This window comes from Chiloscyllium punctatum, chromosome 40 (genome assembly GCF_047496795.1).
Source record: "Chiloscyllium punctatum isolate Juve2018m chromosome 40, sChiPun1.3, whole genome shotgun sequence".
Classification (NCBI taxonomy): Eukaryota; Metazoa; Chordata; class Chondrichthyes; order Orectolobiformes; family Hemiscylliidae; genus Chiloscyllium; species Chiloscyllium punctatum.
In genome coordinates this window covers 56,001,507-56,017,742 of record NC_092778.1, presented here as the reverse complement: position 1 = coordinate 56,017,742, position 16,236 = coordinate 56,001,507, and the positions used below count along the sequence as shown (strand labels likewise).

General features: G+C 43.0%; 1 protein-coding gene across 1 annotated transcript in view; it reads right to left on the bottom strand.

The window, feature by feature from the left end:
• Positions 1-16,236, bottom strand: part of LOC140464744 (uncharacterized) — a 66,921-nt gene that overhangs the window by 16,287 nt on the left and 34,398 nt on the right. The window contains exons 8-10 of the mRNA XM_072560239.1: positions 11,298-11,402; positions 8,993-9,048; positions 8,194-8,362 (exon numbers count right to left, since the gene is read on the bottom strand). Coding sequence (XP_072416340.1) covers positions 8,194-8,362; positions 8,993-9,048; positions 11,298-11,402 — 330 coding nt within the window. The remainder of the gene's footprint in view (positions 1-8,193; positions 8,363-8,992; positions 9,049-11,297; positions 11,403-16,236) is intronic.

Below are 16,236 nucleotides of genomic sequence, written 5' to 3'. Positions count from 1 at the left end.
ATTTTCGCTGAGTCAGGATGACTTGGATATCCTTTAAAAATGGTGCGTTGGACCTGATTCCGAGACTGCGGAATCAACAGCCGGACACAAAAAAATGGCAGAAACTATGAACGAGTTTTAAGCATCTGCTTTCGCAGTAGAGCATACAAATTTACTCCTGGAAAAGTGCAGGCAAAAAGAATAGAAAACAATTGTGATTATTCAATAAAGGTACTGAGTAAAGGCTGACAAGTCCCTGGTACCGATAATGGGCATTCTATCGTCCTAAGTGACTACAGAGATAGAACTTGCATTGGTCATGACCTTCCAAAATTCCCTTGATCTGGAAAGGTCACAGTGGATTGGATGGCGGTGAATGTAATACCAATTTTCAAGAAAGGAGGGAGATGAGAAGTCAGTTGTTCTCACATGAGACTATAAGACCATAAGACACAGGAGCAGAAATTAGACCATTCAGTCCATTGAGTCTGCTCCACCATTCAGTCATGGCTGATAAGTTTCTCAACTCCATTCTCCCGCTTTCTCCCTGAGATCCCCTTGATACTCAAGAACCTGTCTATCCCAGTCTTAACTGTACTCAAGACCTGGCCTCTAAAACCTTCTGTGGCAATGCATTCCATGTCTGTCTTTAGCAAATGCATTGCTAAGGGTCATACAGTGGCTCAGTGGTTAGCACTGCTATCTCGCAGCACCAGGAACCTGGGTTTGATTCTAGTCTTGGGCTACTGTTTGTGTGGAGTTTGGATGTTCTCTCTGGGTTTCCTCTGGGTGCTCCAGTTTCCTCCCAAAGTCCAGGTTAGGTGGATCGGCCGTACTAAATTGCCCATTGTATCCAGGGATCTGCAGGCTAGGTGGCATTACAGAGGTTGGATTTGGGTGGAATGCTCTTCAGAGGGTCAGTGCAGGCTGAATGGTCTCTGCCTGCATTGTAGGGATTTTATGGTTCTATGAGATAGTAGCAGAGCATTAGAAAATCCTAATACAATGTCTCAAAGTCAATGTGCTTTTGTGAAAGGAAAATCGTGTTTGCCAAATTTATTGGACGTCCTTGAGGAAGTAAGACTAAGGGTGGATAAAGGGGTGCCAGTAATGTTGTATATTTGGATATCCAAAAGGAATACAATAAGGTGTTAGATCAAAGAGAATGTTGGGGTTAATATATTAGAAGGCCCAGTTTTGCACTGTACCTTGACATGGGTAATAGCAGTCTGGCCTGGCTGTCATTGACAGAGTGAGGAGGACAGATATTGTCATCTTGAGTGATGAATGCAGAATCATGTTCTCGAGAACAATTGTCATTCTTCTAAGGTGACACCTCAGCAATCCTGGTAAACTGGCGGAATCTGGACTGCTGTGAGACCCTGAAAACTTTGAATATCCACAGCTAAGGACCGCTGGTATCTGCAGCACTGTGCAGATAACACACTGTGCACAGGCCACATATGAACATACAAGATGGGAACAGAAGTAGACCATTCAGTCCCTTGAGCCTGTTCAACCATTCAATAAGGTCATGGCCGATCTGTTTGTGTCTCAAATTTCACTTTCCCATCTATACCCAATAACTCCCAATAACTTCCAATAACTCCCGATTCCTCTGCCTAACAAGAAATTTTCAAGCAGGAGTTGGATATAGTTCTTAATGGCTAAAGGGTATGGGGCAAAAACAGGAAAAAATTGGATGATCAGTCATATAGAATGGCCAACACCTATTTCTATTTTCTATGTTTCTAATTTCTTCACTTCTGTTTTAAATATTCAATACACCAGACTTCATCATCTTCTGAGGTAGTAGTTTCCAAAGTTACGCAATCCAATGAGTGGAAATCTTTCTCCTCATCTCGATCCTAAAAGGGTGATCCCTAATCTTCCCCCTTAGTTTAGGACTGACCCGCAAGAAGAAATGTCCTGTTCATGTGCAACTTAGGATCTTGGACACAGCAATCAAGTCACTCCTCACTCTTCCAAACTCCAGTGGAAACAAGCCCATCTGTACAACCTACCCTCATGCATACTTATCTGCTCCTATTGCCCTCTCAGAGGTTGGCTATAGATGTTTGCCCCACTATGGGTAGAGCATCTCTCTCATCCTACCCACTTTCTGCATTACAGACCTCCAAATCTGGATGGCTGAGAATCGAGGAACCTATTCTCTGGCATGTTGTGCGATCCCTGTATCTTTCCAAGGTCTTGGCTCTGGAATGACTTGTATTGATTGACCCAAAACGTGCCTCCCCTTCAAGAAATGCAGCAGTTTGCACTCCCACTCAGGAGTGTGGTCATTCAAAAGGTATGTTTTGGTAGCGCCGTTTGCAATTGTCTAAACGCCCAGGCTGTGTGATGTTTACCTGCTGTCTGTTCCAGACTCAGGTTCATCATGTATCTCAACTGTCAGGCACATTTTTAGGCCGACGCACATTTGTCGCCCTCATGTTTCCTACTTAGAAATTGAGAAGAGAATTTTTTTGAAGTTTTTTTTTGTAATTGCTAAAATTGTTTCTTTAACCTAAGCTTTTGTAAGTTTAATTATTAATTCGCTTTAGATAAAGTGTACCCTTGATATCGAATTGCTAAGAGTTGGCACATTGAGAGACCTTGGCTTAAATCCATCCAAGACCAAGAGATGAAATGTTTTTGCTTCCTGGTCTGTTTGAATCTCAAGTGAAGTGTGTCCATTTGGTTTCAATCCTTGGATAGTGGGTGACCACTGGGTTTTTTGCCAGGTGGGCCTCCCAATATCAAGTTCTGGATTTAATAGAAAAGTAAAGGTACATTTAAGGTTCACAATTTGATATAAACATATATGGATTATTTCCAGTCTCTCATTTGGATTTTGTACTCTGGTCCGGGGTCACTGGACATTTCTGCATTAACCCAATACTGTATACTGCCTCTTCCCTTTGTAACCTCCTGACACAAAGTGGCATGCACATTTTGGTAGTATTAACAGAAGTCAATTCTGTGCTCCTCTTCCTGATTTTATTTTCTCATCTACGTTGGCTGCCATCTTGACTTTGAACGGGTTTGGGTCAATGCGAGACTCAGCGGCCTTGGCAGCATCTGCATTGGTGAGGTGGGCCTAAAGCAGACTCGTGGCAGCAGTGGAGTTGAGTTTGGGCCGGTGAGATGCCTGGCAGCATCGGTGGCATCTGCTTTGATGAGGTCCAGCAAGAACTCATCGTGGTGAGGGCATTGGTGGAGGTGAGATGGCACCAAAGAGTGGTGACTTCATTCTAGCAGCGTGGTGAAGGGGCTCATGCCTGGCCATCAAGGACTATGGCCCATGGCCCATGATGGGGCACTTAATAAGCAGGACTGTAGAGTTGGTCACTTTTTCTTTATTTCTTCATTTCCTGCCGTTATGATGTATGCTTTGGTTTGCTTTTCTGTGTTTTAAGATGGCAACGGAGAGGGGCGAGACTATACAATACTTTTCACTGTGTTTTGTAACAAGATACACATGACAATAAATAAATCAAATCACAGAAATTACATAAAATCTATCTAAAGCTGAAGTCAAATCAGATTTTGATAGAAAGAGTGCGAAAAGTTATATGGAGAATGCAGGAGTATAACAGTTGATAATTATGTTGGTTTGAATAGTTGGTGCAGGCATGAGGGGCTGAATGGCCTCATTTTGCATTGGAACAATTTTGTGATTCTATCCATCTTCAAGCTATAAATTTTGCCCCTACGCCAAAATAAATTCCCATACTCTACTACCAGAGGCCTAATTTGCTTGGTCATTAAGCTCTCACAATGAAAGCAAAACCCTATTATTCTTCAGAAAGTCTCTCATTCTTCTGTGTTTTATCAGACATTACCATGGCTACAATAATTCTTACAAATTAATCATTAAACCTCTTCATCGACATTGGTCAAACTCACATGCCACTATTTCAAAATCCAAACTCTAAAAGAAATTATATTTAACTATATATATGTATTTACAAATTTATATAAATATATATTTAATTTGCACACTTGTCTTAAGTTCAGGAGTGCACTAACACAAGTCTGACTCAATGGTAGAGAAAACCTAGATATTGAATAACTTTGGAGGCAACTTTCAATTTGAGAGCATGTTGGAGGTAATTTTGAATTTGTGTGGAACTGTGCAGTAGGTCATAACAAATTGACAGCCCTTTGTCTGTTTTACATTATTACCCATTGCAAAACATATCCCTTCTGGGTGGGTGTTGAAGGAAAGTTGTAGAGCTAACCTTCTATTTCATTTCTCTGTTATAATGGGTTGCTAGTGGTTCTGTGTGGAGACCAGCTACTATGGAAATCCCACAACGAATCAACATTGGGATCTTTCCTCCTCGCAATCTTTATTAATGATTTGAATGAAGGTGTTGGGGGAATTCCACATAAGCAGAGATTTGTGTGAATGTCAGAACCTTGGTGATGAAAAATCAGCCAGATTAAATCTCGCTACATGGGGGAATTGGGTCTTTATATATGTTATTCAATGTAGATAAATGCAGTGTTTTGTGCGGGGATTAGGTTAATGTCGAGCACATGTATACCATGCAAGATATTGAACTAAAGACTGCTGGTCCTTAGTCTAAGGACTTGGACCAGCTTTCTGCCATGTTGGAAAATCTCCCTGATATGGTTACACGATGGAGGTGGACTAAAATCACAAGTTCCACTCCCAAACATGACATTTCCCATTTCCTTAAGGTAGGAATGGAGTCAGCTCAGTTTTCACAGCTCTGTGTGGTGTTCACAGAGGAAGCTGGCCATTTAAACAGAAAGTTATATCCATTTAAAACCTGTTTTGATACGCTGATCTCATTGGGCCTGCAAGACCACCAATGTACTCAATGTATTTTATTTAAATAGGCAGGGTTCCTCTTTGGAGAAAGGTAAAAACAAGTACTGCAGATGCTGGAAACCGGAGTCTAGATTAGAGTGGTGCTGGAAAAGCACAGCAGGTCAGGCAGCATCCGAGGAGCAGGAAAATCGACGTTTAAGGCAAAAGCCGTTCATCAGGAATAGAGGCAAGGTGCCTGCAGAGTGGAGAGATAAATGAGAGGGGGGGGGGGGGGGGTGGGGTGGGGAGAAAGTAGCATTGAGTACAATAGGTGAATGGGGGTGGGGATGGAGGTGATTGGTCAGAGAGGAGGATGGGGGAAGGTAGCAAAGAGTACAATAGGTGAATGGGGTGGGGATAAAGTTGATAGGTCAGAGAGGAGGGTGGAGTGGATAGGTGGAAAGGAAGATAGGCAGGTAGAACAGGTCATGGGGATGGTGCTGAGCTGGAAGGTTGGAACTGGGGTAAGGTGGGGGAAGGGGAAATGAGCTAACTGCCTTGGAGAGCTGAGGAATTCCTGTGGGTATGATTTCAGGATGCTTTGTGATGGGGCTGACGTATCCTTTGGAGAAAGCACGTAGGTGGCCTTTGGGAGCAAGGTTCAATACCCTTTGGAGGCGGGGGTAGGGTGAGGGTGGGGATCTGCTAGTCAGGTACCATTTGGATTTGTTAACTGCAGAGAAAAATTGCATGTAAAAGCTGCATAACCCTCCTGGAACTGTCAAACCTGTAAAAGACCCATCAAACATATCAACAAATGTCAAACCAACAAGGCCTGTCAATAAGTGTTGAAAACTGTTGCGGTGTGTCAAACATGCCAAGAAGTGTCAAACCTCTCAAGATGTACCAAGACAAGCGGCAGAGCAAAATGTGCAGAGGGCTGAGAAACTTTGCAGAGCAACATAGTTACATGGAATGAGTGGGCAAAAGTCTGGCAGATGGAATACAATATAAATAAATGTGAAGTCATATATTTTGGTATTAGTAATAGTAAAAAGGATTGTTACTTGGATGATAGAAAGTTGCAGCTATGCAGAGGGACCTGGGTATCCTTGCGCATGAATCACAGAAGGGTGGTCTGCAAGTGCAGCAGGTCATTAAAAAGGCAAATGGAATTTTGTCCTTCATTGCTAATGGGATTGAGTTTAAAAGCCGGGAGGTTATGGTGCAGCTACACAGGGTGAAGGTGAGGCCACACCTGGAGTACTTTGGTCTCCTTACTTGAGAACGGATGTACTGGCACTAGAGGGGGTGCAGAGGAGGTTCACTAGGTTGGTTCCAGAGTTGAGGGGGTTGGATTATGAGGAGATACTGATTGGGATTATATTCACTGGAATTTAGAAGATTGAGGAGGGAATCTTATAGAAACATAAAATTATGAAGGAAATTGAAAAGATAGAAATAGAGAGGATGTTTCCACTGGCAGGTGAAGCTAAGACAAGAGGGCATAGCCTTAAGATTTGGGGGAGCAAATTTTGGACTGAATTGAGAAGGAACTTCTTCACCCAAAGGGTTGTTAATCTATGGAATTTCTTGTTCAGTGAAGTAGTTGATGCTGTTTCAGTAAATGTTTTTAAAGCTAAGATAGATTTTCTTTTGAGCAATAAAGGAATTAAGGGATAAGGTGAGAACGTGGTAAGTGCATCTGAGTCCACAAAATGAATGGTGGAGCAGGCTTGAAGGGCCAGACGGCCTACTCCTGCTCCTAGTTCTTATGTTCAATGTTCAAAATCTGAAAAGAAATGTCAGACCTGCGATAGGGTTAGGGCTAGGGCTTGTGTTAGGATTACAGTTAGGGTTCAGGCTCGGTTTAGGATTAAGATTAGGGCTAGGGCTAGGGTTAGGGTCAAAGCTATCATAACCTGTTAAAATTTGGTTTTATGAATAAGAGTACTTTTCTCAATGGAATGTACTCTGTGATATAGAACTATAAGTAATAGAACTTTACTTCCTCGCATGTGTACTCTTGTCATGGGGCAAACAGCTATAATCTAGAAGAAATGTGGGTGTTTGGGATGGTGTCTCTCCCACTGCTATGGGAAGTTTTAACACTCACTGTTGATTGTAGGCTGAGATGTATGGAATCAGAGTGGTTGCAATCTCATGCTCAGGCTGATTGTGCACCATGAAACAACTCAACAATACATCAGGAGAACCAAAGAACAGCAATGGCCCTACAAATGGCCACAAGCGATGACCTAGTTGTTGCTGGATTGTTAATCCAGAGACCCAGATAATGTTGTTGGGACCTGGGTTTGAATCCCACATTGACAGATCGTGAAATTTAAAGTCAATAAAAACCTGGAATTAGGAGCCCATTAATCCGCTGTCAAAAAATCCGACCTGGCTCACTAATGTCCTTCAGGGGAAGGTAAATGCTGCCTTAGCTGGTCTGGCCTACATGTGACTCCTGACCTACAGAAAAGTGGGTAAGTCCTAACTATCCTCTGTGCAATTAGAGATAGGCAATAAAATGCCTAATGTGTAAGTAATGTTCACACTTTCTCCAGACGATTGTAAGGTTTAAATTTTATTGTCACGTGTACTCAAATACAGGGATATGGGAGTACAGTACAGTGAAAAGAGCACAATAGTGCCATTCTCCAGTGCCATCTTAGTGTTCAAAGGTCAGTATTAAAAACAGAAGCAGAAATAAAGGAAATAAAAGGAAACATCCAGATCACGCTCCGGCCTCTGACCTGAGTCCTTGCTGCCAGAAAAGCGATGCCACAAACTCCATCCCTCAGTCTGCGAACACTCAGGTGTCTCGGGTCCCTGCACACCCCCACAGCAGGAACACCACCCATCCTGCCGTCAGGCACCTGGGCCCAGCCACAGCCTGGAGCCATGCGACCATTGCTGGAACCATGTCACCATTCTTCAGCGCTATCTTGCCTTCACATGTGTCATCGCTACCATGAGTCTGCATGCCTCCTGGTTACCATTTCAGCAAGGAATCCACCCCCAGTGGCCTGCTGGGGAGGAACTGCTCCTGCTGGTACTGACCCTCCAGGAACGAACAGCTCCTGCTGGTACTGACCCTCCTGGAGTGAACTGCTCCTGCTGGTACTGACCCTCCTGGAGTGAACTGCTCCTGCTGGTTCTGACCCCCAGGAGTGAACTGCTCCTGCTGGTACTGACCCCCAGGAGTGAACTGCTCCTGCTGGCACCTCCCCCAGGAGTGAACTGCTCCTGCTGGCACCACCCCCAAGAGTGAACTGTTCCTGCTGGTACTGACCCCCAGGAGTGAACTGCTCCTGCTGGTTCTGACCCCCAGGAGTGAACTGGTCCTGCTGGTTCTGACCCCCAGGAGTGAACTGCTCCTGCTGGTACTGGTCCTCCTGGAGTGAACTGCTCCTGCTGGTACTGACCCCCAGGAGTGAACTGCTCCTGCTGGTACTGACCTCCAGGAGTGAACTGGTCCTGCTGGTACTGACCCCCAGGTGTGAACTGCTCCTGCTGGTACTGACCCCCAGGAGTGAACTGCTCCTGCTGGTACTGACCCTCCTGGAGTGAACTGCTCCTGCTGATGCCGATACTCTGAAGAAAAGAAAAAGGCGATAAAAAGGAAACAGATGGAAGAGATGAGCCTCTGCGCTCAGGAACCAGCCTGGATACTGGTAATCTGCTATCACTATCCTCTCACAGGAATATGTCTGTTGTTAAAGAAAATCTGCAGCTTTGTGTGAATATGCTTCCGTGATTAATGCCCACACTAACTAATTTGTAAAAAATTAATGCGTCAAGCCAAGTTTCATTCTTGTCCCATGGTACTGTCAGCTGGGATCAGGACTAAGTGGGGGATCTTTGCAGCAATAAAATTGATTGAATCATCTGTGGGGGCAAGGGACAATGAGAGGGGGTGTGGGGAAAAGGCTGGAGGAATATTTCACATTTTATTCTTAAATGTTAAGTTTTGTAAACAGTGCTAGAGCCTTGAGGCTGACATTTTGAACAGCCGACATCAATAACTGACAACCTTCTCAGCTTGTTCTGGGTCATCTAATTCAATTTCTAATCGAACTTGCCGATAAGAAGAGTGGGGTGTCATCTTTAGAGTTTGGGGATTTGCAGAGTTGGGAATTCTCTCACCTGAGTCTAGAATAATTCCAGGACGTAGGTATTATTGGGATCATGGACAGGCTGTCATGATTTTTTTATATAATTTACACCACTGTGAGAATCTTCACGTGTTGGAGATGGAACCTTGCCTACATTTATCAAGCCTGCAAAAAAAATTCCACAGGCATTGAATATATGTTTTATACTTGAAGAAACATTTCTGGTAGAGTAGAGGAGATGGATTATAGGCTGCGGAACTGTTGAACACGTGCTGGACAAGGCTCTCTCTCACTCTCTTGGTCTCTCAAGCAGAAAAATATCCAGTGTCAACACTGACTAGAAAGAAACATTAGGAACCCAAGAACTTAAAAGATAACAGCAATATTTGCTACTACTGATGGTTCAATCATGGTCTCGCATTAAAACTTTAGACTTCAAGGACACCCAATAGACTCTAAACGGCATATGCTTATGCCTTCCTTTTGTGCAGGACCCTGTCCCCTTTTACACCTGTAAATGTGTGCTGTCCATTGGTAGCCCTGTCCAGAATACTTTGTAAAGTTGACCATTCACAGAATGGGGAACGTTGAGGACATGGAAACAATCAGAGGGAAAAGCTCTAAACGTTCTTCGCTACCAGCATAGATTCAGAGAGTTGGATCCTTTAGATCAAGTAAGGTGTTAACTTTAGGATGATTTAATTGAGTGCTTCTAAATAACGAAATGATTAGACCAAGTCTGTGTGGATGTGCTATTTCATTCTGTTAGGATAGGGAGGGGAGAGGAACGTGTTACATAAACATAGATCTTTGGTGAGATGGCTCAAGATTTTCTCCTTTTCAAAAGGCCATTGACTTTGGAATACATTGCCTGGTTGTTCAACGATTGGAAGTTGCTATAAGTGTTCACAAGGGAGCTGAATGAGGACGTAGTAGATAGTTGAGATATTGGGTGACATTCCTAACTTGTGTTTTCCAGGAAATTATTTGGATGATCTTCAACGGTCGGAGAGAAATTGCCCTGATTTATTTTCCCATGAGTTGGTGGAGAAGTCTTTATTATTTACGTATTTTGCAGAATGTTAGGTGTTTGCTTGCTTCTTTGGGAAGCATGAAACTCAATTACACACTTACTGTAAGGGTCAGTGTCGGGAGGGGGGGTGTCACTGCTCACTTTTTATTTGCTTTTATTTTTGGTCTGTGGGTGCATACCCATGAAGATAAGGAAATTAGCAGTGAGTTCGAAAATATCCGAGTAGGCGTCAACCTTTAATCATTATCTCAGTGTGTCTGTTGTTGCTTTAGATGGACTGTCTGAGGATACAATTGGTTGCCTCTATCTTGCAGTTTGCACTCTGTTTTTCCAGTGATGGTTTGCTTCACAGGGAATGGTGTAGCTATAGTGCTGCAAGTACACACTGCCCAGGCTCCGATATAGATCAGCCTACGATTTGGCTGCCCCTTTCCCTGCAAACAAGAGACAGCGGTCATGAAGCACTTTAAACCCAATGACAAGTTCCCTTTGCTGATCCTCTAAGTATATTCTGAAGGCTCCAATCTGCTGGCACTCTGAAACTGCACAGGGATCACTAAAATGCAGGACCTGATGTCCCTCTGTTAATAAAAGAGAACAGAATAGCGAAAGAAAAGTGTTGGATATTCAAGCACATTATAAATCGATCACACAAGATTCCAGAATCATTGAATTAGCGTTCACTTTACAAAGGCTGTATGATGTATGGATACCCATTGTAACCAAGCTGCTTCAGTTCAAATTATTTTCTTGGAGATGCCGGTGTTGGACTGGGGTGTACAAAGTTAAAAATCACCTGATGAAGGAACGTCGCTCCGAAAGCTAGTGTGCTTCCAATTAAACCTGTTGGACTATAACCTGGTGTTGTGTGATTTTTAACTATTTTCTTGGAGGTAGAATTCTTTTTATCATTATAGAGTCTACTGTCTCACCTTACATCTCATAGCTTCCAGTGCAGATTTTATTCTTTTAAACAGGTTAACCAGTCCCTGATGAATCGGAGGACCAAAAATACAAACTAATGGCTATTGGAAGTTTAGGATAGGGGAACAGAAACAGATTAAATCAAAGTAACATTCCCCCCCTCCCCAGGTTGATGATGCACCCCAGCCCCTGTGGTGCCCACTGGTTGCTAAAGGCCTCTATTGTGCCAGGGAACTCAACATACTCCATCTCCATGGAAACCCTAGCACGGACACATCAGGAGAAGGGGGCAAACAGTTGCATTATGATTACCCCATCCAGGGCCCACTGCTTGGACCTATTAATGGCCGCACTGGCCAGACTCCAGGGGCAGACCCACAAGGAGAACCTCCGACTTTGCTGAATTGATCTGTTTGTTCCTGTAATTAATACTAGTGAAAATGAAATGTTGACTTGCCTGTGTTAACGGCTGTTTCAGTGCTCTGACCAGGCTGCTGTGAATCCGAGCTCAATGGAGATGAATAATAATTAGGCAATGAAGTTATGGGGGGATTGAAATCAGCTGAAAAAGAAAACCCAATTGAAAGAAGTGATAATGTAAAGAGATAAGCCAAACCATATTTCCCTTTTCTGCTAAAGTAATGCAGGTCAAAACCTTCAGTTTAACATTTTGTTAAGAATTATGCGAGCTACCCAGTATGTTTTAGGATTTTAAAAAATAACATTTTAAAATGAGGATTTAAAATAATGAGTAGAATAATAACTAAAAATGGTTAAGATACTAAATGGAAGTTGAGGATGTAACAGGTGATCCATTAGCTTATTTATATAGTTACGGAATACCTCACATCTGTTGTGTAGTAAAGTCTTTTCATCCTTGTCTACTCATGTTTAGTGAAATGGAGAGGTTTTTTTCGATAGATTTCAGTGCGGTCAGCTTTTTAAAAAGTAAGCAGTTTCAGAAAGTTAGTCTTGTGGAAACCCAATAAGAGAATTCACTGCTGCAGGATAATGTGGCCTATTGCTGATTTTATACTAATCACCAAGTGAATTTGATCATTATCTGAACACTTACAATGAACTGAAATAGGTTCATCATTTTAATAAAGAACTGTGGATGCTGAAAATCTAAAACAAGAACAGAAATTACAGACTGTTCTGCTATAATGCAACATGAATTGGCTATAATACAACTGAAGAATTTAGACCATTATTTGTAGAACGTGAACTTTCCTTGCCTGTATTGGTTACAACGTGGTTTCAGCCCTATTAGTTTAAATGGTGTTGCTAATACGTGTTTTTATTATAACACAGGATTGCATGGGAACAGAACTATCGTGTTATATCAGAACTGATTGTAATAGAGAAACTCAGCAGGTCTGGCAGCACCTGTGGAAAGAACGCAGAGTTAGCGTTTCAAGTCCAGTGACCCTCCTTCAGAACTGACAGTAGCTAGGAAAAGTGGTATTTATGCTGACTGCAAGGGTTTGGGGTTGGGGGAAGGAGTGAGAGGATAGGTGGAGATGGCGCCTGGAGAGAGAATTACAGGGAGACAAAGGGTGGGACAACAGTCAGCCAGGAAGCAAGAAACGCTGTTAATGTGTGGAGATGGGCAAAGGAGATCGAAGAAGGTGATTGACTTCATAAAATTATTGAACCTGATATTAGGTCAGGAAGACTGCTAGAACGCCAACCAGAAAATGAGATGTATTTCAGCATGCTATCTTCAGCATAAAAAACATCTTTTCCTAGTTACCATCAGTTCTGAAGAAGGGTCACCGAATCTGAAACATTAATGTTGCTTTCTCTCCACAGCTGCTGTGTGGCCTCCAGCAATTTCTGCTTTTGTTTCAGCTTAACCAATTGTCCCACACATTGACGTACAGATGTAATTTTGTATGCGTTTGGAGACGTCGTCAGAGTACATGGGAGAAACACGTGAATGCTCAGGTCAAGTCAGGGAGTTAGAAGAAATTGTAGCAAATTATGAGCCAACGTTCGCACAACTAAGACCCTCAGATGGATTTTTAAAAAGTGTTATTTCATGGGATGAAATTTGTTTCCCATTCCCAATTGTCCTTCAACAGAATGGCCTGCTACCCCATTTTAGAAGGTGGTCAGCAGTCAAACACTTTGCTGTGGGGCTGGAGTATGTGTTGACCAGACCAGCTCATGATGCAGACCTCGTTTCCTCAGAGATATTAGCACAGATGTTTACAACAATAAACAGTAGTCACCATGACTGAAACTAGTTTTCAATCCCACCATTGTTAGAACATAGTAAAGTCCAGCATAGGACAGGCCCTTTGGCCCACAATGTTGTGCCGAGACTTAATCCTAATGTAAAATATAGTAACTTATCTTACGCACCCCTCAACTCACTGCTCTCCATGTGCATGTCCAGCAGTCGCTTAAATGTCCCCAATGACTTTGCTTCCACCATCTCAATTGGGAACGCATTCCATGCATTCACAACTGTCTGCATAAAGAACCTACCTTTGATGTCTCCTTTATAGCTTCCTCCTAATATCTTCAAACTATGGCTTCCCCTACCAGTCAATCCTGTCCTGGGGAAAAGTCTTTGGCTATTGACCCTATCTATTTCCCTCATTATTTTGTACACCTCAATCAGGTCTCCTCTCTTCCTCCTTCTCTCAAAAGAGAAAAGTCCGAGTTTATTCAACATTTCTTCATAAGGCATGCCCTCCAGTCCAGGCAGCATCCTGGTAAACCTTCTTAGCACCCTCTCCAAACCCTCTGTATATTTCCTTTAGTAGGAAGACCAGAACTGGACACAATATTCCAAGTGTGGTCTCACCAGGGACTTGTAGAGCTGCAGCAAAACCTCGCGGCTCTTAAGTTCGATACTCCTGTTAATGAAAGCCAAAACACCATATGCTTTCTTAACAACCCTATTCACTTGGGTGGCAACTTTGAGGGGTCTATGTACTTGCACACCCAGATCCCTCTGTTCCTCCACACTGCCAAGAATCCTGTCTTTAATCCTATATTCAGCATTCGAGTTCGACATTCCAAAATGCAGCACTTCGCATTTATCCAGGTTGAACTCCATCTGCCATTTCTCAGCCCAGCTCTGCATCCTGTCTATGTCGTGCTGCAGCCTGCAGTAACCCTCTATATTATCGATGACACCTCTAACCTTTGTGTCATCAGCAAATTTACTAACACACCCCTCAACCTCCTCATCCGAGTCATTTATAAAAACTACAAAGAACAGAGGCCCAAGAACAGAGCCCTGCGGGACCCCACTCAACACTGTCCTCCAGGCAGAATATTTTCCATCTACAACCACTTTCTTCCTTCTGTCAGCCAACCAATTCGGAATCCAGATAGCCAAATCTCCCTATATCCCATACTTTCTGACCTTATGAATGAGCCTACCAGGGGGAACCCTATCAAATGCCTTGCTGAAATCCATATACACCACATCCACTACTCGACCATTGTCGACCAGTCTTGACACCTCCTCAAAGAACTCAATAAGATTTGTGAGGCATAACCTGCCCCTCACAAAGCCATGCTGACTGCTTTTAACTACACTATGCTTTGCCAAATAGTCATAAATCCTATTCCTCAGAACTCTTTCCACAACTTTGCTGACCACAGACGTAAGACTGACTGGTCTGTAATTGCCAGGAATTTCCTTATTACCCTTCTTGAAAAATGGAACAACATTCGCCTCCTTCCAATCCTCCGGTACAACTCCCATGGAGAGTAAGGAGGCAAATATCCTTGCCAGCAGCTTAGCAACCTCCTTTCTCACTTCCCGGAGCAGCCTAGGATAAATCTGGTCTGGGTCTGGGGACTTATCAATCCTAATGTTTTCCAAAGTTTCTAGCACATCAACTTCATTAATCTTGATCTGGTCAAGACTGTATCCCAGCTCCTCAAAGTTTTCATTCACAACAAGGTCCCTTTCCTTGGTGAAAACCGAAGCAAAAAACTCATTTAGGGCTTCCTCTATCTGCTCAGACTCCACGCACAAGTTCCCTCTGCTATCCCTGATCGGCCCTACCTTCTCCCTGATCATTCTCTTATTCCTCACATATGAGTAAACCGCCTTTGGGTTTTCCGTAATCCTTCTTGCCAAGCCTTTCTCGTGCCCCCTCCTGGCTCTCCTCAGTCCATTTCTGAGCTCCTTTCTAGCAAGCCTGTAATCCTCTAAAGCTGTGCCAAATCCTTGCTTCCTCCACCTTATGTAATCTGCCTTCTTCCTTTTGATAAGAAGTTCCTCTGTTCTCAGCATCCAAGGTTCCTTAATCTTCCCTCTTCTTACCTGTCTCAGAGGAACAAATTTGTGCATCATTCGCAACAACTGCTCCTTAAATAATCTCCACATGTCTGCTGCGCCCTTTCTGTGGATTGTTAATTTAATTAAAATTTCACCAGTTACTGTGGTAGTATCTGAGCCCAAGCCTTCAGAACATTAGGCTTGGCCTTTAGACGACTAGTCTTGTGATTTTACTGCTACACTGTCATCTCCCTCTGACTGCCCTGTAAGAATCTAGAGCAGGCCTGAATTCCTAACAGTCAGCTCCTCTGTTGGAGGAATAAAGTACACATTTCAGCAGGACTTTGTAGGCAGGAAAGCTATCATTGTGGCAGGAGTTAACATTAACACAATACATGCTCAGTCTTGGGTGAAAGTGAGGACTGCAGATGCTGGAGATCAGAGCTGAAGGGTGGAAAGGAACAGCTGCTCAGGCAGCATCCGAGCAACAGGAGAATCAAAGTTTCGGGCATAAGCTCTTCATCAGGAATGCTCAATCTTGTCTAGTGTTGCTGTATATCTATGCATAACTGTTCAATGTCAGAAGTAACAAGACATCTGGTTATAGCCCAACAGGTTTATATTAAATCACAACCTTTTGGAATGCTGGCTCTATCCTGAAGTGGTGTGACTTCTGATTTTGTCAACCCAGTCCAACAGCAGCACCTCCACATCATAACGGCTTAACAGGATATCTGTGTTGTGTTAGCTAATGTTCTGCTCTTTTGTGCAAAAATGGTCCCCCTGAACATTTCTTTTTCCATTGTAACTTGACATAAAATAGCTAATGTGACATAAATAATGGTTGCACACTGACATAAAATGATATTACGGGAGGATAACTTTATTAGGAAGAACTTCAAACATTTCAGGTTGTCAAGGTAACCCCAGATAAGGGTCATAATCAGTTAGAAAAAATGGGAGAGATAAAGAACGATGAATAAAGCTTTTCCACCACTAATCATAATATATGCTTCTCGATAAATGAGCAGCAGAACAGATTAGATTTTAATGCGGAGTGCTTAAGCCAGTGATAGTGAAACTGTAGAAAGTAACATAATTAAAGATAGGTGAGTCAGTCTAGGATAATAAGCAAATTACTGAA